General features: G+C 36.2%; 1 protein-coding gene across 4 annotated transcripts in view; it reads left to right on the forward strand.

Annotated features, from left to right (window-relative positions):
* camsap2a (calmodulin regulated spectrin-associated protein family, member 2a) overlaps positions 1–23,053 on the forward strand; it is a 100,437-nt gene that overhangs the window by 34,210 nt on the left and 43,174 nt on the right. For 2 of the 4 annotated variants that reach the window (XM_062028054.1, XM_062028056.1), the window contains exons 4-5: positions 1,265–1,351; positions 21,538–21,570. In XM_062028054.1, coding sequence (XP_061884038.1) covers positions 1,265–1,351; positions 21,538–21,570 — 120 coding nt within the window. The remainder of the gene's footprint in view (positions 1–1,264; positions 1,352–21,537; positions 21,571–23,053) is intronic. The other 2 variants (XM_062028055.1, XM_062028057.1) reach the window with 1 other exon arrangement.

Raw genomic sequence — 23,053 nt, forward strand, 5'->3', positions numbered from 1 at the left:
GACCAACGTTTGTTTTTGGTCTGTTTCCTTTGTCAGCATTAAACGTTTTAGAAAAAAATTGCCTTGTAATGCAAAACACAAATGTCCACTACAGTGGACACTGGTTGTAAAGAGGATATATATTCTAAGGGTCTCCTGATATAACATTTTGACTTCTGATATTATAGCATTCCAGCGCATTGAGTATTGGCCGATCCCGATATTTATTCGGTAGGATATCAGCACAAATAATAATACATGCTTTTATTATTTTGTAGTGTGCAATGTTGAAAATTCTTCAAGTGAAAAACACTAATCTTGGGTTACCCACATATGCGGTCCTCTCCAAGGTTTCTCATAGTCATTCACATTGACGTCCCACTGGGGTGAGTTTTCCTTGCCCGTATGTGGGCTCTGTACCGAGGATGTCGTTGTGGCTTGTACAGCCCTTTGAGACACTTGTGATTTAGGGCTATATAAATAAACATTGATTGATTGATTGATTGATTGAATCTTATGACAGATGTATGCTTTTGAAGTGAGGTGGTAATTGATTTTATGGCGACACCTAGTGGTCACAATAATTATTTGAATTAAGCGCATCACCCAGTAAGTTGAATGATGCGGACACATTTGTTGCTGAATACTTTCTAATATGATTCTGCTTCGGATACTTTGTGTCTGTAAGTAAAATGCAAATATATATTTTATACTTGTGTATGTTGACAAATGTGCTGCTTTACACTGTAGTATTGTTTAGTATTGTTGTAGTTTCGGGTCTAAATTGGCTGTCTAAGTGTATCAACTTGTCGGAATACATCCTCAGACTTCTTCTGTCCAGGTGAGAGGCATTATTTATGATTTCCAATAAACTTCCAGGGAGCAAGGAAGCGAGGAAACACCTTGCCAGTCGATCATGTCAAAATTGTACACACGCTTGTGATCACATGCCCTATAAATAGTTTGTCTGCATAAGCAGTTATAATAATACCACTAATATTTGGTGTATGCATTGTTGGCACTTTTTGGATGGTTATTTATTGGATTTTATGGGTGGAATAGAGGAGCTCCCATTGGCTCCGCCATAAGGAGACTTTCATTTACGTTTAGCTAGAATGCCTTAAAATAAATCCATCCGTCGTCATGTCTTTCATAATGATTGTGAACAATAGGCAAAAATTCCACAAAGAAAAGTGCAGTTCCCCTTAATACAGACAATAAAGTAATTACTATTAGTTACTGTGCATCCCGATGTAAATTAATCCTGTTGGTTTTCCCCCTTTAGATAAGCGAGTATCTGAAAGACATTGTTGCTGATGAGGAAAAGAAAAAAAAGGAGACACAGAGTGCAGACGCTGCAGGAAGTCCTCGGGTAAGTAACTCCTTTCTCAGCAAAAATATGCAGATTTCATTTGACTGACAGCCTCAGACAAGCTAAGCAAAATCCACTTTATGAATTTAAGTCCTTGACATCTGTGTCATTCGGCTATCTGGGAGCGGCTTCCTCGACGGAACTTAAGCCATTAAAATCCAGCCTTCATCGAAGGAATCACAACAAGTTAGGACCTAATCTTTGCAAGAATCCCTCACTAAATCTGTGCCTTAACCAGAAAATCTGCACTCTCCAGTCTAATTTGGACAATAGTTGCTTTCTGTGAGGTCACTAAATGTCCCAATGTTATATAACTGTGGTATCAACAGCCATTACTAATGCCATCAGGAAAAAGTGTCACAATTGTGTGTGTTTTGTGTGTGTATAGCATTTTGTTTGCAATGAATTGCTCAATGAACAGAATGCCTTGTGTTGCCTCAAGGTTTAGTAAGTTTAGGTTCCCCTCAGGAAAATACAGCAATATACTCAATGACATTTAAATATTGAAAAATACGGTGCAGAACGACATACCAGGAAATCCAATAACTTTCCTACTGTCGGACAATAGTTTAGCCTCTTCTGTCGAGTTCATTGATAACATTTTCCCCTGGTCAGGTCCCACAAACACTAAATGATGATGGAAGAAGCTTATTTATTCTGATCAATTGCTCAATTTAATCACTGTACCCTATAATGAAAACGTACCCCTAATGGCTAGATATTATCTCGCCACTGCAGTGGTGGTGTGTACAAGTGTGTGTGTCTTGTCGCTGTAGACTGTTTGATGCTGATGTGACGAGTCAGTGTGCAGAGGCAGCACAGCATGCATCCACTGACCTCACATTATTTCATCATGACTTCTTTAAAGCTTACTCTACAGCTTGCACACCAAGCTAAAACATCCATTTCAACGTTGTGAATATTTGTGTTTAGGGACTGTTTACCACTAATTCCACCAACAAACATTTGCCGTAATACTGCAAATAATGAATGCACTCATAAAAAAAGCCCTAAAAATGCCTATTTTGGCCACTCTAAATAAACCATGTTGATGAGACTCTCACAAAACACATTTTAAATTGTAAAATGGGTAGGTACTTACCACTTCAAAAAGTGAATTACCGTAATTTCCGCACTATAAGCCGCTACTTTTTCCCCTCGTTCTGGTCCCTGCGGCTTATACAAGGGTGCGGCTTATATACGGCCTGTTCTTCTCCGGCACCGACGAAGAAGATTTCGGTGGTTTTAGTACACAGGAGGAAGACGATGACACAATGATTAAAGACTGACTTTTCATAGGTAGGCTGGTTATTTTGATAACGTACAGGCGAGCACTTTGTATTACTTTGCACCGTTGTATTATTTGTACTCTGCACGAATGCTGTTCGCCATGTCAAAGATGTGAAAGTTTGATTGAATGATTGAAAGATTTATTGTTAATAAATGGGACGCTTTGCGTTCCCAAACAGTCATGTCTGTCCCGACAATCCCCTCCGTGGTAGCAGGAACCCCTATATACTACGGTAATTACACATCAAAACCCTGCGGCTTATAGTCGGGTGCGGCTTATATATGGAGCAATCTGTATTTTCCCCTAAATTTAGCTGGTGCGGCTTATAGTCAGGTGCGGCTTATAGTCCGGAAATTACGGTAGAATGAAGGTTCATAATGAATTTGCAGTACCGATGACACCACTAACATCAGCAGTCAATCAGCAGAATGTACAGTAAATCCTTGCTTTTAATTGGTCTCTGGCCTGACTGTGGAAGCTTAATTTCCGCGAAGTAGGAATCATTAATTGTAAATCGAATATTTTGATAGCTTAAAAAATCTGTTTACGACAGTCTAAACATGTTTTTATTAACACTGTGAGAGCTTTCGAGACATTAAATAACACATTTACACAATTGTAATCAAGTATGATAATGCTGCTTGGGGCCGTGATACTGAATTCAGTAGGTTGTCTGGCAAATACTATTATAATAGGCTTTGATATTCTTAGTTCATTTATGCTCGAAAATGCTTAATTTAGGCCAAAAACACGTAGACTATATTTATTAAAAAAAAGAAAAACATTTCCGCGATAGACTTTGGCTACATTCAAACCTAATAATTTCTTCAACAAAAAAACATTAAAGTTTGTTTTTTTGGGCTGGATGTAGCAAGCTTCTGCCTGTTATTGAAAAGTTGTCAACAAAAATCACTCTATTTTCATACTTTGTGCTTGTCTTAGCATGCAAATATTATACAGCCGTTGAAGTTATATTGCGACCTAAAAAAACGCACACATCAGTCAAATAAGTACAGACAAATATAGACATGAAGCGACTGAATGTCCCAAACACGGTGCAGTAATACACAAAAGCAGACAAATGGCTCATCAATGATCTACCTTTCAATTACTTTTCAATCAGGGTTAAATTTGAGATCAATCTCTTTTACATATTTTAAGAAACCACCCCATACTTCCATAGTCACGGAACAACTTTTCAATGTCACCCTAATTTTTGAAATTGCAATTTCAACATTTGTGCATTAATAATATTTTTAAAAAAAACAACTTTCTGCCTGCTGCCTATGTCTGCATATTTAAAGTGCTGGTCACTCAATGCAGTCTGGATTTTATCAATTTGTATTAGTTACACTCATTTAACAATAGAATATACATTGAAGCTTTTTCTAATCAAATTAATTGATTAATTGTTGGTGCCCTATTTGTATTCCTTCCTTTTCCTTAACAATGTACAAGCTATATATATTGAGCATCTTTCTTTAGAGTCCTAATTGCCTATTTATGTCTTATATTTTTTCAACAACGTCCTTTATTTTCACACTAGACTTGAACAAAATTTTACAAAAATATAAACAAAGAAAGCATTGCAAGAGCCAACATGTAAAAGTTATATCAGTAACAGGCATTGACAAAAGGTAAGATTAAATGAGCTCTAAACCATACCGTTGTTAGCACAGGCCTCCTTATCCTCCTCAAGTCCACATTGAAAACATCAGACTTTGGTTTCTTGGTGTATTAGAGATCCAACAATTAACAAGTTAATTGGTTGGCAAATCATCTAAAAACTTTCTAATTAATTTGATATTGTGTATATTTTCTGTATACTTTACAGTTTCTTAAACTGTTTTTGCTTTTGGATAATAGGCCTTTGAAAAACAGATTGATTTTGAAGTAGACCTTTGATTAATTTTGTCTTTTCTGACTTGTTTTTACAATGTTGAATGTTTGTGTTATACAAGATGGACAATGCAAAGTATCAAATCTTAAGGCTCATGTACTTTGACCTGAGCTTGCACTTTGTTTTGGATGCCTCTGCCTGCGGTGTTTTGCCGTCTGGCTTCTTTGTGATGTCACAACGAAGTGAATGTACTTATTTGGACATTTATAAAGTAAAGCTCTCAGCCTTAGGGAGATGAGCTTTGTATAAGGCAAGTTGAGTTTGATAAATCATAAGAAAAGGTACAATAATGTATTATTTTCATCTAATTTTGGCATGTCCATACTAACATGTGTGACTTAAATGCTGCTAACAGTAGCTTTTATTTATGAATCGATCGGTGAGTGTGCAGGCGTACCTAATGTTGTGCCCCCGGGTGAATCTATATAATGTTTATGAAGTGTATATTTTTCACCGTGTTTGGGAAAAAGTTGTGGTGATGGTCATCTTCAAGATATATGTTTCAACAGTGTACATTTTCAAAAGATACATTCTGATACTTTTGTAGAGTGTAGGGCGTGGTTTCATTTGCAATCTTAGAACGCTTCCAAAAACGAACATCTTGCAGACATTTGCAGAAAGAAAGTTATAAATGTCACAGTCGAGCAAAATGTATGCAAATTTTACACCAAAGCATATGCGATACATATTTTGTAGACCACGAGGAAGTGTTTTAAATGTAGATTAAAATCAACACAGGTCCCCTTTAAATAATACATTTGAAATGCTGAGTTTGAACAAAAAATTTCAGATTTCTTCAGCTATTTAAACATCTTTTTCATAGGAAATTATGGAAGTTAAATGAATCTGTTCTAGCCTTTTACTGCCATTAAAGGCCTACTGAAAGCCACTACTACCGACCACGCAGTCTGATAGTTTATATATCAATCATGAAATCTTAACATTGCAACACATGCCAATACAGCCGGGTTAACTTATAAAGTGCAATTTCAAATTTCCCGGGAAATATCCGGCTGAAAACGTCTCAGTATGATGACGTTTGCGCGTGACGTCACGGATTGTGCGGAAGTATTGGGACACTATTGTGTCCCAATACAAACAGCTCTGTTTTCATCGCAAAATTCCACAGTATTCTGGACATCTGTGTTGGTGAATCTTTTGCAATTTGCTTAATGGACAATGAAGACAGCAAAGAAGAAAGCTGTAGGTGGGATCGGTGTATTAGCGGCTGGCTACAGCAACACAACCAGGAGGACTTTGAGTTGGATAGCAGACGCGCTACCGTGAGTACGCAGCTTTCTTCCAAACATTTGATCGCTTGCCCATCCGTGCGTGCCGCTATGTGCATGTCACGTACGTAACTTTGGGGAAATATATGTGCTGTATGAATTTTGCGGAAGTGAACAGTACTTTGGGCTGTGGGATTGAGTGTGTTGTGTGGGTGTTTGAGTTGTATTGGCGGGTTATATGGACGGAGGGGGGAGGTGTTTGTTATGCGCGATTAATTTGTGGCATATTAAATATAAGCCTGGTTGTGTTGTAGCTAATAGAGTATATATACACTACCGTTCAAAAGTTTGGGGTCACATTAAAATGTCCTTATTTTTCAATGAAGATAACTTTAAACTAGTCTTAACTTTAAAGACATACACTCTATACCAGGGGTCACCAACCTTTTTGAAACCAAGAGCTACTTCTTGGGTACTGATTAATGCGAAGGGCTACCATTTTGATACACACTTAAATAAATTGCCAGAAATAGCCAATTTGCTCAATTTACCTTTAACTCTATGTTATTATTAATAATTAATGATATTTACACTTAATTGAACGGTTTAAAAGAGGAGAAAACATGAAAAAAATGACAATTACATTTTGAAACATAGTTTATCTTCAATTTCGAATCTTTAAAATTCTAAATTCAACCGAAAAAAAGAAGACAAAAACTTAAAAAAATAATTTATGGAACATCATTAGTAATTTTTCCTGATTAAGATTAATTTTAGAATTTTGATGACATGTTTTAAATAGGTTAAAATCCAATCTACACTTTGTTAGAATATATAACAAATTGGACCAAGCTATATTTCTAACAAAGACAAATAATTATTTCTTCTAGATTTTCCAGAACAAAAATTTTAAAATAAATTCAAAAGACTTTGAAATAAAATTTAAATTTGATTCTACAGATTTTCTAGATTTGCCAGAATAATCTTTTTGAATTTTAATCATTATAAGTTTGAAGAAATATTTCACAAATATTCTTTGTCGAAAAAACAGAAGATAAAATGAAGAATTAAATTACAATTTATTTATTATTCTTTACAATAACAAAAAAAACATTTACTTGAACATTGATTTAAATTGTCAGGAAAGAAGAGGAAGGAATTTAAAAGGTAAAAAGGTATATGTGTTTAAAAATCCTAAATTCATTTTTAAGGTTGTATTTTTTCTCTAAATTTGTCTTTCTGAAAGTTATAAGAAGCAAAGTAAAAAAATTAATGAATTTATTTAAACAAGTGAAGACCAAGTCTTTAAAATATTTTCTTGGATTTTCAAATTCTATTTGAGTTTTGTCTCTCTTAGAATTAAAAATGTCGGGCAAAGCGAGACCAGCTTGCTAGTAAATAAATACAATTTAAAAAATAGAGGCAGCTCACTGGTAAGTGCTGCTATTTGAGCTATTTTTAGAACAGGCCAGCTACTCATCTGGTCCTTACGGGCTACCTGGTGCCCGCGGGCACCGCGTTGGTGACCCCTGCTCTATACATTGCTAATTTAGTAAATGACTATTCTAGCTGCAAATGTCTGGTTTTTGGTGCACTATCTACATAGGTGTATAGAGGCCCATTTCCAGCAACTATCACTCTAGTGTTCTAATGGTACAATGTGTTTGCTCATTGGCTCAGAAGGCTAATTGATGATTAGAAAACCCTTGTGCAATCATGTTCACACATCTGAAAACAGTTTAGCTCGTTACAGAAGCTACAAAACTGACCTTCCTTTGAGCAGATTGAGTTTCTGGAGCATCACATTTGTGGGGTCAATTAAACGCTCAAAATGGCCAGAAAAAGAGAACTTTCATCTGAAACTCGACAGTCTATTCTTGTTCTTAGAAATGAAGGATATTCCACAAAATTGTTTGGGTGACCCCAAACTTTTGAACGGTAGTGTATGTCTTGTGTTTATTTACTGTTTTAGTCATTCCCAGCTGAATATCAGGTCCCACAGCTCTCACAGCATCTTCCCTATCTGAATCGCTTCCACTGCCCTCTAAACCTTCCATTTCACTTTCCTCATCCACAAATCTTTCATCCTCACTCAAATTAATGGGGTAATCGTCGCTTTCTCGGTCCGAATCGCTCACGCTGCGGGCGTCCATGATTGAAAACAATGTGCAGATGTGAGGAGCTCTTCAACCTGTGACGTCACGCTACTTTCGGTACAGGCAAGGCTTTTTTTATCAGCGACCAAAAGTTGCGAAATTTATCGTCGATGTTCTCTACTAAATCCTTTCAGCAAAAATATGGCAATATCGCGAAATGATCAAGTATGACACATAGAATGGATCTGCTATCCCCGTTTAAATAAGAAAATCTCATTTCAGTAGGCCTTTAAACTGCTCTATGGTTATCTTCATGACCTTTTTTTATCTGCAATGCAGTTCTGTGGTGGCATCACAAATAAAGTGCAACACAGAGTTGCTCCTTTAGTTGCCCACTGAGATGTAAGTCTTGTCTCATTAGAAACAAGCATTTTATTGCCTTATTACAAATACAAATAAGGCAACAAGAGAAGTATCCCACACTTCTCTCTTGTAAAGTACATTTGTACAGCCAATATGGGCATCTACATCAACAATATGATTTGCCTGAGAAGCTGGACAGGACAAAAAATAAACAAGCATTTTAGATAAGATCATTTTTGTGCGATTTTAAAAGTCTGGAAATCTTCAAATTTAAAGGTAATAATGTATTTGCACTCTTACAAAATGGTCTCCAAACCCCATACTCATATCCTGAGCAAATACACTATAATTCTGATTCAAACCCCTTACGCCTAACATCATTCTTTATTTTCATGTATTTTTAAACTGTACTAAAAAATCATGGCAGCCTCAGAAATAACCCGAAGCCTCTTCCACCCTCCATCCCGTCATGCTCTGCCTCCTCTCAAAAGCACCCCTCCTACCTACCACATGTCCGATTTGGACCCTGCAGACTACAAAGAACAGTGACTTTACAAGGTCAAAACCGTTTTAGCTGCTAGGTGGACGACACCAAATAAAAGGCAGAGTTTATCCGCTTGTAAATATTATTTGTATTCTACGTATTGATCCTACGTGCAAAGCATCTGCTGTATTGTATGTATGTACTCTTAAGTAATCAATCCATCACTATTGTTGAGATATTACAGTACATTATCATTTCTAGATTAGATTAGTTGACCCCTCAGGTGTGTGCCCTCAAGAAAATGAAAGTTCCAATAGCAGCAACACAATATGGAGTATACAAGACTTAAGGCCTGATCGATCGTCTAAAGATTTGCGTGTAATCAAACACGTGCAAACTTGATAGCGCACTTAAAGCTGACCTACTAAGCCCGTGAGCATAGTATTGAACAAAATAGAAAGGCGCAATCTAGGTAGCGTGTCTGTTTTCATGTATGTGTAGAACATATGCTCATTATCAAAACACACAATACTGTAAGAAGAAGCAAATATAATCATATAGCACTCCATATTTATTTTATCAAGACTGAAACTGTTCTGGGACCGCAGTTTTTTTGTGTATATTTAGCACGTCGAGAATGTTCGTGCAAACTGGCACAGTCAAGTACAAATGGCTGCAAAGACAGATGAGAGACAAAAATATTCCGTCCGTGTCCGTGTCAACATATTTGGATCATAAATAAAGATATTAGACACATCTTCTATTCAATTATGATTTTATAGCCGCTGGATGTATATATGTATGTACGTATGTATGTACAATACATATATCCATCCATCCATTTTCTACCGCTTGTCCCTTTTGGGGTTGCTGGAGCCTATCTCAGCTGCATTAATATATATATATATATATATTAGGGGTGTGGGAAAAAATCGATTCGAATTGGAATCGCGATTCTCACGTTGTGCGATTCAGAATTGATTCTCATTTTTAAAAAAATCGATTTTTATTTTTATTTAATTTTTAGTAAAAACATTTTTTTTTTTTTTTTTTTTTTTTAAATTAATCAATCCAACAAAACAATACACAGCAATAACAATGAAATCCAATTTCAAAACCAAACCCGACCCAGCAACACTCAGAACTGCAATAAACAGAGCAATTGAGAGGAGACACAAACACAAAAGTAGTGAAACGAAAATGAATATTATCAACAACAGTATCAATATTAGTTACAATTTAAACATAGCAGTGATTAAAAATCCCTCATTGACATTATCATTAGACATTTACAAAAATAAAAATAAATGAACAATAGTGTCACAGTGGCTTACACTTGCATCGCATCTCATTAGCTTGACAACACACTGTGTCCAATATTTTCACAAAGATAAAATAAGTCATATTTTTGGTTAATTTAATAGTTTAAAACAAATTTACATTATTGCAATCAGTTGATAAAACATTGTCCTTTTCAATTATAAAAGCTTTTTACAAAAATCTACTACTCTGCTTGCATGTCAGCAGACTGGGGTAGATCCTGCTGAAATCCTATGTATTGAATGAATAGAGAATCCTTTTGAATCGGGAAAAATCGTTTTTGAATCGAGAATCGTGTTGAATTGAAAAAAAAAAATCGATTTTGAATCGAATCGTGACCCCAAGAATCGATATTGAATCGAATCGTGGGACACCCAAAGATTCACAGCCCTAATATATATATATATATATATATATATATGCATACAAATTTGAATATCGTGCAAAGGTTCATTTAGTCCACCAATTAGATTTACAAGGTGACACAAATTTATGACGTATGCTCATAACATGCAAATCAAGATATTTCAAAATTTAGTTTGATATAATTTTTAATGATTATAGGTTATATCCATTAAAAAAAAAACTTGAATTGAAAATAAATACAAAAATTTAGTTTTTTAAAAACTGTAAACCATGATCATGAAAATTTTAACAAATAAAAGCTGGACATATTTCACTTTTTACTGTGTGTAATGAGTTTATATCACATATTAGTTTTACATTTAAAGTGTAATTGCTTAGATGAATTAACTTTTACACAGTATTTTCAAATATTTAGAGTTTCATCTGTATATATATATATATATATATATATATATATATATATATATATACACACACACTCACACACACATAGTGGTTAGTGCGTATGCTTCACAATACGACGGTCCTGGGCTCGATCTTTGGGCTCGGGGTCTTTCTGTGGGCAGTCCCACCTATAAAGACATGCACCTGGGGATAGGTTTATTGGCAACACTAAATTGCCCCAAGTGTGTGAATGTTATCTCTGTATCTGTGTTGGCCCTGCGATGAGGTGGCGACTTGTCCAGGGTGTACCGCCCGAATGCAGCTGGGCTAGCCCCCAGCACCCCCGCGACCCCGAGAGTGACACGCGGTAGAAAACGGATGGATGGATATACATATAAACTCATGTGACCTTGTATAATATACAGTGATATAATTTGTCAGTGTCCCCATTGAGTGTCCCGTTATATAATAAACACATCTTTTCATGCTGTTGTTCCTTCATGACAAGCAGGCAAACATATTAAGAACGCTTCAAAGGATTTATAATCGTCTGCAGATCTACAATTTTAGTGTTCCTTTTCTGAACCCCAGCAGGAGCGTCACATTTGTGCTGGTGTGTAGGCAGTATAGACTAAACTTGATTAACAAATAAGGTTGATGATTGGATTATGACGTGTTCTTACTCTGATGCGATCAGACCTCAGCTGCTGACTTAGATTAGCATTCAGTGACCTGTGACTTTAATCATATCAGGAAAATCTAAGAAAGCGATCTTCATCCTCTTGCTGTCGTTTATATTTATCGAGGTGTGCACACATAGGGGTTAAAGATGAGTCCTCACAATCAACTTCCCACTTACATTTGCTTCTTTGATGTTAAGCAATCATATTCATTGTAAGTGATGCTTAGTTAATTTAATTGCTCTCAGCTTGAGGCCATGTCGTTTTCCCACATCATTTCCCCAACAACATCTTTGCGTGTGTGTGTATAAAAACAACACACAAAAATCTTGTTCGTATAAACATGGTCTTAGTTTAAATGTTGTTTTTTCCCGAATTGGTGCGAAGGACAGCAACCTTAGACTATTGATATTTTTCTTTTGAATTTTGAATTTCTTGTCATGTGTACACAGTGCCTGTAAATGCACGTTAGTTCGCTCAATAAGGTCAGTAATCATGGCTCAAATGTAATTGTCTAAACACAAATACATATTATTTGCTTGTAGCGTTTCCCAAAGGATTTTAGTCTATTTGTGGTGGTGTGTTTTATGCAGCGGGACATCATTGTCTAATTTGTATCTTTGGCCATGACGGATGCACGCACAATATTTTGAAACTTTACTTATATTTTAGGACATCTTTGTTTTAATATTAGTCTATTGAACGATTACCTTTTAATCATAATATTGACACTTTTGCCATAAATGACTTGCTTGAATAATTTAAGTTCACTTTAAACAAGACCGCAGTATTTTGACACAAATTGAATTTTATTGACAATTTTACTGTCAAATGCAATTTAAAAAAATATTTTACTTATTTTTTTTCTCCCAAAACCTGATCACTGTTATCTAAAGTCCTGTCTGGATGTATTTTGCTGTATGCATTACCTGATCACTGAACGTATAACAACCCATGCCGCCTTTAAAGTACCAGTTGAGTGGAAAACAAGCTGACTTCATATGGTAAATGGTAAATGGGTTATACTTGTATAGCGCTTTTCTACCTTTTTTTAAGGAACTCAAAGCGCTTTGACACTATTTCCACATTCACCCATTCACACACACATTCACACACTGATGGCGGGAGCTGCCATGCAAGGCGCTAACCAGGACCCATCAGGAGCAAGGGTGAAGTGTCTTGCTCAAGGACACAACGGACGTGACTAGGATGGTAGAAGGTGGGGATTGAACCAGTAACCCTCAGATTGCTGGCACAGCCACGCTCCCAGCTTCCCATGCTTACTTTAGTTTCATTGTATTCATTAAACTATATCCAATTGTATTTACAGTCCGCAAAGTATTTGAAAATACAGTCAAAAATGTCACAAAATGCCACAAATTCAGTCAGCCATTTTAAATATTCCGCTCTGAATATCTTTGGCTATTTTCGGAGATTGACGTCACTGGCAGAACGCTTCTGCACTCTGACCATAGTATCAGATCAGTCAGAGAGATGTGCTGTCTATCATTCACAATCCCTATATAATACATGAACACATAAGTTGTTCTTTTTTTTAATGCATTCTAAGTCGTAAATAAATAAGTCCGTCAATGTGGGCTCTCTATTGCGCCCACAAATCTCTCTAAATAACCATCCAAAACCCGCCAACAATACTCTATAAACATACTTGAATATTAACCACATAATAACAATGTTGTTATTATAAGCGCTTACGCAGCCCCCTAATCACACTTCTCCTCTTTTTAACACTTTACATATCGGCTCTTATTCTAATTATTAATGTAGGCTGTTATTTGTAATTATTATTCAACACTATTCACAGCAAACAGTTGTAAAGTTATAGTTATTCGCATTATACTCTCAAAATCCATAGCTAACTGAAAGCTGTTGAGATTTGGTTTGCCTACTTCATCTCAGTGGCCTAGTGGCTAGAGTGTCCGCCCTGAAATCGGCAGGTCGCAAGCCCAAAACTCCGGCCGAGTCACACCAAAGACCACAAAAAACTCTGGAGCCAAATCACCAAAAACGATTCCCGGGCGCATGGTATGGTGCACTGCAATGTCCAAATAAAACTATAAATTACTCCAAACCAAAATGTCAGACTGCACTTTAAAGTTACTTTTATTAAATTAATTTCCAAACTAACCACCACCACAGCAGACATCTTCCTCAATCCTATCCCAATACTCCCATAAAGTAAAAGTGTTTCACAACAGTGGTTAAGTAGTTAATATGTAGAAATTAATAAGACTAAATTTGCCCTAGTGTGTGAATGTTGTCTGTCTATCTATCTGTGTTGGCCCTGTGATGAGGTGGCGACCTGTCCAGGGTGCAAAGTCAAATTGTGAAACAAAAATTAAAGTTGAATCAAGTGGAAATTGACAGAGTATATGAACTACATTCTTGAGAATAGTAATTGATCATTAATAGGTTGGAAGCCGCATATTGAACATATTAAAGAAAAATATCCAAATCCATTGCTATTCGGTATAAAGTTAAACACATGCTGAATAAGAAATGTCTGCACATGTTATATTATTCATTTATTTTTCCATATGTAATATTGTTTTGAAGTTTGGGGAAATGTTTATAGAAGAAATATAGACCCAATACTTAAAATTAAAAGGCTCATTTCAATAATACACAAAGCATTATTATTATGATCATATCAATCCATTTTTTTTTAAGTCATAATGTGTTAAATGTTCAGATAATTTAATTTTAAAACAATGGCAATTATGTTTCCGAGTAAAGAACAACAGCCTTCCAGTTTGTATTCTTAGCTTGTTTACATTATGAGGAGAAAACTATCATTTACGGGGGATATTGATTTTTGAAATAGGTCAAGTAAAATAAAATAAAAACACAAATGTATTTCAGTTTTAGGAGTTAAATAATGTACCATCCTCAGTGATGAGCTGAACACATGTAGTTTTTTGTTATGGTTTTGGAGACCCTTGAAAGGTAAAGTTTTTTGAACATTATAAGATATAGTAACAATTACTTTCATCTTTTAACGTTGATGTTCCAGGTAATTTAATGTTCAGTAATTGTATATCATAGGCCAATATAAGCTTTGGCTTCCGCCTATTCTTTTTTCGGTCATTCTTTTTTCTTTTCTTTTCTGTGTGTAAATATGTATGATTGTTAATATGTCTAATTTACTGTTAAACTGCTCACACAAATTGGTTGATGGTTGATTATATGACCAAAATAAACTTATTTCATTTATTCATTCATTATCTATCGCACTCATAGTTTTATTCCATTTTGCATGTAATTATTCCTATTGATTTCTCCCCCTTTCACTCAAACAACTAAACAAACAAACAATTAAAAAAAAACTTGCAGCTAACCACAATCAACAGCATACCATTTACGAATACCTTCATTTGTCACTTTCTCATCTTTTCTTCACTTTCGTTTTCCTTTTCAAACAACATCCTGTATCCATCTCTTCCTTACACTTCACACAATGTTTCTATTTTCTGTTCTCCTAGAAACCATTCACATAACGTAAGGTTATAAACATCCTTTTCCCATATTTTCTCGAACCATCCTCTTCACCCTCAATCTGTTTTTTCACCTGCTCTCTCTTCCTCTCTCTCTCACTTTCTCTCCTTCTCTCACAATACAAACACAATAATCCAAAATAATCAGTCTTATAAAATAATTTTAGCTTTAGATATGATTTAGGGCAGTGGTTTTCAACCTTTTTTCCCAGTAAAATAAAGAAATAAAATACAGCATAATGTCATCATTTTCTGATTTATTAGATTTTATAACAGTGCACCATATTGCTCATTTGTTGTGGTCTTACTTGACTTATTTGGACAAAAAAAAAAAAAAAGAATAACTAATACGTTTTAAAAATTAAACAAGTGATTAAATTATAATAAAGATTTCTATACATATAATCAATCATCAACCTTCTTTGGATATTGTAATAGAGATCCATCTGGGCTCGTGAACTTAATTCTAAATATTTATTTTGTTGAAGAATTATTCTTCTATAATTATATTTATAAAGGATTTTGAATTGTCGCTATTTTAAAATATTTAAAATCTCAGGTACCCCTTGGCATACCTTCAAGTACCCCCCTTTTTTGTCCGGGCGGAAACACCATACCCTCCTTTGAGAACTACTGGTTTAGCCTATAAAAAATCCTTTGTCTCATACATCATTACACTGTACAACTCCTCTTTGGGGGGGCTAGGATGACAGGGAATGCAAAACAATAACAGTGCAATACTTTTTTATATCATGGTCGTTAATGCCTAGTTTCTCTTATTTTACTGTTCTATTGTTATTCTCCTTGTAATATTTTTCTATTTTGTTTCCATTTATACCCTTATTAGTTACTGTTTACTTTTTACTTCTTCTTCCTGAGGGAACTCTCCTGAAGGAATCAATAATATCTATCTATCTATTACTAACCCGAGCACAATTCATGACGTCATGCTCATCTTGCAGACAGTTATTTCCATTTAGTTTTATTCTCTATTTGTAATTCTACATGCACCAATGTCACATAGAAATGTGCTTTCTTTGTTATTTATTTACATTATTATTTCTGGTTTACTTGCTGTCTGTTTACTTAAGTTCTCATATTTTGGTCTGTCTTCCTTCTGATTAGAATTTGTTTAACGCTTCTCTACGTTTTGTTTTGACAATGGCGCTGAGTGGCTCTTATCTGTACTTCTTCAGACTCTATGTTTCACAGATGCCCTTATACCCCTAGATGTTTTAGAATATAAATTTAACTTTTATTTTATTGTGTGTTTATTCCTAAAAAAAATTAAAATGTCAATGTATGATCAATTTATCTTTATCAAATTTAAATTCAATATTATTAATTTATTTGTTGTATAACTATTAATTCAAAGTTACAATGTGTCCTAATCTATGATGTTCGTGCGTGTGTGTTTGTCTCAACTTCCACACAGAAACTGGATGGATCAGATAAGCAACAAGGCTGTACCAAAAAAAGTATACTAGACATATAAATGAATGATGAATTAAACAATGTTTCAATGTCCCACAATCCGTATTTATTTATTGATATTTAAACGTGTAATTTTCCATATATCTATTATTTTACTGGACTTAGCAAGCACCTACTACTAGCACACTCTACAGACCGAGAATAACTGTTCAACCACACTTAGTAATGCCAAGCTAGATGCTAACTTAGCCTTACTATGCCTCAGTAAGCAAATTTTTGCTAACCTAGCCCAATGCTATGCCAACCCAATGCTACCCTAGCTCAATGCTATGCTAACACAATGCTAACCCAGCTCAATGCTATGCTAACACAATGCTAACCTAGCTAAATGCTATCCTAACATTGTCACACCTCTTCGGCCCACGCCTCACGCAGCTGTCACTCACACAGCCTCGTCACACGCACACACTCTTATCTCAAAATGCCTCCCAGCTGAGACTCCTTTTTTTTTTTTTTTTCTTTATATGCGTCACACAGTCGCTCACACAGAGAATTTACCAGCACAGTTAAAAGTAAATGCAAAAGACAACTATTTTTCTCATCCAGAAGCACAGCTGTATCATATCAGAACCTTAATAATAAGAACAACATTTATCATTCACTCTTAGATGGACAAATAGTCAAGTTTAAGGAGGGTATTCTGGGCTTCCCTGCTTAGGCTGCTGCCCCCGCGATCCAACCTCCGAGAGCAGAATAAGATAATTAAATGGATAAATCATTCACTCATATGTTTTCTGTACATAAACTTTGTCTACTTTCTCACACGCACACACATTTTAGACAATTTCCAGACTTTTACAGATAGCGGGGCTGTGAGAAAAAGCGTGAAGGGAGGTTGCGAGAGGGGGGGAAAGGAAGGGGGGAATTAAACCAGATAAGAAACCAGGTGCTACACAAAAGTTATTAAAATACGCAGATATATATATATAAATTTAAAAAACACACATTTTTATCCCACAAACCACGCCCCCCTGGTCCGGACCAATATAAACAACTAATGCACGCGTGCTTTTGTGGAATCGGCCGTCTCATTAACAAACACAAAAACCAGGTTCCATCATTGCTCATAAAACGGCGATTAACCCGTTTCATTGGAGCAGCACCTGCGTTATCAAACTGACCAACACGGATCACTGGCCTCTAAGGCGCCATAGGACCACCAGGAATCACCCAGCAACCTACAGACATCGTGTCTGGTCAGTCCCATACAGTTTCACCAAGTTTCACCAAAGCTCTACCATATGGAGCCCGAGACGCCACCTGTCTATTCTGCAGCCATTAAACAGATTCGTGACAACTTGGCTCAGTTGATCTCCTTTACCGGAGTCACTGAATGGTCACCTAAAATGAGGCTTTTTTACACGCTGAGTCACAAGGACTAGAAACCGCTGCAGTTTCCACATAGACAGGTGTCTCGCACTTTCACAGACGTATCAATTTTATATGGGCCAAATGTTACACCAGTTAGCAACCCTTGCCTTAAATTTATCTTTGTCCAACTCTGGCTAATTCTGATGCACTTGCAGAAAGAAGCATCCTCTGCCAACAACGACAGAGGATGAAGAGGTTAAAAGAAATTTTTCGTCTCACATCGTCTGTGCTTTTACACTCCAAACCACCAAAATTCTAATAACAATCCCCTTATGTTAAAAACAAGAAATCACAAGTTTTCAACAAACACACAGACAAATGATCACATATAAAACAACTCAATCCAACCATAATTTACCCCATTCCAGGTTGTTTTTGGAGAACCTGACTAAACCTATCTTTTATCAAAAATAGATTCAGCAATTAGTCTTATCGATCCGGCTCTCTCCAGGCAGAAAATGTTTACACTTTAAGCAAAACGCTTACCTTGTTATGCGCGCGTGCAGCACACTGTCTGCCTGACTGAGAGAGCGGGTGCGGCTGTCGACCTGTAGCTTCTAAACCATCCTGTTCGTGACGCCAATTTGTGTAGTGGATTGTCCGAAGCTTAAACAGGCAACAAAAATAGTTTAGTACAACAAATTTATTTACCCATTATCAGAAGTGCAGGTTGAATTAAGTTGGCCGTGCAGACAGACCACGTGTTACTCCGGAGTAAACAAGACACACACAAGCCAAAATCACTGTCGAGTTCCGGTCTTCTGCCATTTTTTATATGTCTGTTGTGCGTCATTGTTCCTTATCGAGTGCGTCAATGTCTTGTTGTTTTTCCTATCTATTCCATAACAACTCAACAACTCGAATCCTTTAGACAGTCAACACATTCTGTAGACAGGTTGGCACGACTTAATATTCACTTTTGTCCCACAACTGGTCCATTCAATGGCACAAAATACAAGAGAATTGAAAATGAGCGGACATTCTTAAAAGACACGAAATATAGGTCAAAAGGTCAGAAATTCTACGACATAGACAAACTATTTCTTAGCGGCGGATTGATAGCAGACAGCTAAGTAGCCCTCTGCTACTTTACTGTGAGCCGGCCGCGATGTCCTGCTGCTCTTGCATCATCATGTCTTGGCTCATCAAAATTATTCTAGATTATAAATCATGCCTCTTAGCTGGATATCAAGAGGATTTTGCCATGAATCTAGATGTTGTTCATCTGTGACATTTAATTTATACCCGGAGATTGAGACAAACACACACAACCAAAGGCATTGTCTGCATGGAGACTTTTCGAGATTAATTTTTTATATAAACGGGAAGATATGGACATCCTATCAGTCGTCATTGAAGTAAGAGCAGACATTGTACAGTAAGCTATTGTTTTATTATGTTTGTAGTTTGTATTTCTTGTTTAGCACTTAGCAATACTGCTACATGATGTTTAGAGTTTCACTAGAGCTGGATCTGTTTAGCAGAGCTTCAAAAACTTGTAGCTCATTCGCCTTACATTGAAGATTGACAATATAAGTTTCTAGATCACAATTTTTTTCCAAAGTAATCGTTGTAGGCTTTCACAAAGTCTGCACGATTTGCATTGTTGTTGGTGGGGAAGGGATTTGCGGTTCCCACCTCTACGTCAAGCAATCACGTGTCTGGCTAGCTCATTATCTCTCAAAATGGCTCGGGAATCTCTGTGAAATTGATACTATTTTGATCATATCTATTTATTCGCAAACTTTGAAAATCCTTAGGCGTCACACATCAGATATATATGATACTAGCTTCAATATGGAGGCAACTAGTTTTTCCACTATACTGGTACTTTAAAGTAACCATCCGTGGTTAAGGTAAAGATGCATGTGCAGACAAAATCTATTGTGTAATTAATCTGTGTTTAATACATCATTATTGCGATAACTTTCTGTGATTAATCGCATGAGTTAACGTGTTGAATTTGACAGCCCTAGTAATTATTAAGTGGTGCGTCTGTCACTTTAGGAAAAAATCCTATACAACTGCTATGTTGTTTGACTGTGAAGCGCCAAACAGTGACTATCAGGAAGCGCCTGTTTCACCTCACGGACTTGTACTCAAAAAATTCGAAGGAATGCCGTGCCCCTTTAACATTGCTATTCGTCTTCATCATCAATTTAAATAGAACTAAGAAATGGGAAAACTTATTAAACATGGAGAAATGTGATCTTATTGCGCCAAATGAGGTACATGTATATTTAATTTGCAAGTTGAATATAGTGACTTTTTTAATCCAGTAAATGGCACCATTATGAAACAGCAGCACAGTGTCAGTACAGCCAGTGAGTGTGCCACAAACTCACTGAGGGTTCATTTATTATTACTTTTATCATTATAATATTGTTATGTTGTTATTATCAACATTTCAGCTTTTTCTCTTCACTATATAATTTCTTTCCTGTACTACAACCCATAAAAAAACAAGCTCGGCTCTGCAAATGACCCTCGGACCACGTTTGACACCTCTGGTTTACGTTTTTCACGAGGAATTACCAAACAATGGAAAACAGTCTCCAGGCTTTGTCTTCCGATCACTATCGCTTGTCAAAGGCTGGATTGTACGTTTGTGGAGTTGTTCTGCACGCTTTTACACCGGACTTTTCACGGTGAGGGTAATGCACCCTCCCCCAGCTCGTGAAGGTTCCATGCATGTTTGGATCTCTGCTTATACTCCATTTCATATAAAGATGTCGGGATCGGATCGGGGCGGATATTTGCTTTTTTTAACTGATTGTAAGTGGCTGATGAGCTACCGATATTTACCACAGCTATGTCCCAGTTAGGGCTGAGATGATTAATCAAACAAATCCATTACTTCAATTATCAAAAAGCATATATTTTTATTTTACTGCTTTGATGATTTGTTTTAAAGAGTAAAATAAGCATAAGACTGCTCCAAGTCTGCACATAAGAGCGGTCGACCTATTGGTGATGTAGCTTGCGCTGCCAGTGTTGCTGCCAGTGTTGTGGACTGTGTGTGCATGTGGAGGGCGGGGACAGAGGAATTGAGCTAAAGGGAGATAACTAAAAAAAAATAACTGAAAGTGGATGAGAGAGAGGAGGAGAGAAGCTGTCAAAGGTTTTGCAATCATTTATTTTTCTTGTTCTTATTGATAAAAAATAATTTTTGGTCTTTTGTTTACAAAGTCAGGGAATAAGTCTCTGGATAAAAGACAATTTGAGGGCAAACCCCAAATGATTTAAATGAGAGCCAGTTGTAGTTTTTGCATTTGTTTAGTTATTGTGCACTAGACACTTTATTTTCTAAAAAAAAAATAAAAATTGAATGTGGCATTAAATACCACACATTTAACATATCATTTTGTTTACAACAATACCAGCAATTTCTAAATGTAATACGATATGTTTTATAAAAATGTGAAAGTTCTATGATCTGTTGTCAAAATATCGGATCGGGCCTCAAAATTGGATCAGATCTGATGCCAAAATATCGGATCGGAGGCCAAAATGTTGATGGGGACATCCTTAATTACAAAGTACATGTATGATGCAAGGAACACTTCCTGTCTTTGTTGTCTATGTGGACTTCGTAGCTCTTGTTCTCTGTGCTCGTGTGTGCCAGCCATGTTATAGACTAATCTCACTAACAGCTATTTCTCTGTTGTTGCTGTTTGTCTTTTGCTGCTGCAGTCTCCAACCAAGTGGTACATGAAGCTTGTGCCTGTAAGTCAACTCATTCATGCTAAACCCTTTCATCTTTGCATCCGTGGCACAACCCCCACTTTGCTACTTTTACGCAGTTTTACACCACAAGAAGAGGTCCCAGGTTCTGCAAAACTTGGACCTAGTGCCAAGGGCCCAATACCTTATATTTTGGCCTTCAGACCAGAAAATGAAAATTGCACTACTACCTACTTGGTAGCTTGTGTTCAGAAGAAACAGTGTCATTGATCTTAAGAGGGTATTAGTTGCATGCCAGGGTTGTGGGAAGTTCATATACTACTCTACTGAGTTTCTGTGGTGTAAAACTGCCTATTTCTGTAATGTTATCACATCCAACGTTACTGTTGCGTAAGCAATGAGTAACTCTTTTTATTTAACCCCTTGTCTACCTCCAACAAAGGTCCAGATGATAGAAACCTGGGTATACAGAATGTAAACAGGATTTGAACTGGAAAAAGCAGTCATGATACACGGCTCTCACCAGTCAAACTACTGTGGACAACATCCTACTATTACAATTAGGGATGGGTACCGTTCACATTTCAACCGATACGGTACCAATTCCTGGCACATGGGAATCGATATTGGTACGTTTGTGTGTGTTAATAAATATTCATTTTGTTTCATAATAAAAATCTAATTTGTTATTGCAACATTTAAAAAAAGGGCTGGTCATGATACCTGCTTTCCGGTTGTTATATTGTTTCATTATCACATTTCTGAATATCATTTGTTGCATTTGCAGTTGCGAGTTTAAGAGGCTCGATGGCAGTAGTGTATAGTTTATATGGTGTGTTGGTCATTTTAGTCCTGCTATCTCATGTTGCGCCCTAAGAGATGTTAATACTGTGATTATTTCACTTATTACGCACCAGCTGTTAGATTGTAAGATCCATCTTAGTTGTAGTTAAAAAAATTGAAGGTGTTGAAATTAAAAAGTTATAATCATTAATGCTAATCAGGAGCATGTCAATAGCAAAGCCAATATATATTAGTATAAAGCTAGCACATTTGTGGAATAGTGTATGCTCAGCTGCTGACTTCGCGATTACTCCAGTAAAATGAGACCGGACTCAGCCAAGCTACCTCTGGTATATGCCGTTATAATTGTGTCTTAATGTTGTGCCTTTTTGACACAAATATAACATGTGTCTAAACTTGCGCACAGAAATCTGAGCGAGTGTAGAAAAAAAAAGTTTAATGCACAGAGGAAGAGAGGGGATCTGACTGTAGATAGCAGTAATTATTAAGTGTTAATATGGATTATAGCAAACAGAATACACAGAATACATTTATATTCGCTTGAGTTGAATTTATTTTCAAAATATACCATACCATACCATACCAACTTTATTTATAAAGCCCTTTAAAAACAACCACAGTTGAAAAACAAAAAAATCTGTGCTTGCAAAACATATTTTTCTGTCCTCAAAATCTGCCTTTGCAACCTCAACATTAAGGTACAAATATAACGCCATATACC

The sequence above is a fragment of the Entelurus aequoreus genome, linkage group LG19, assembly GCF_033978785.1.
Source record: "Entelurus aequoreus isolate RoL-2023_Sb linkage group LG19, RoL_Eaeq_v1.1, whole genome shotgun sequence".
NCBI lineage: Eukaryota > Metazoa > Chordata > Actinopteri > Syngnathiformes > Syngnathidae > Entelurus > Entelurus aequoreus.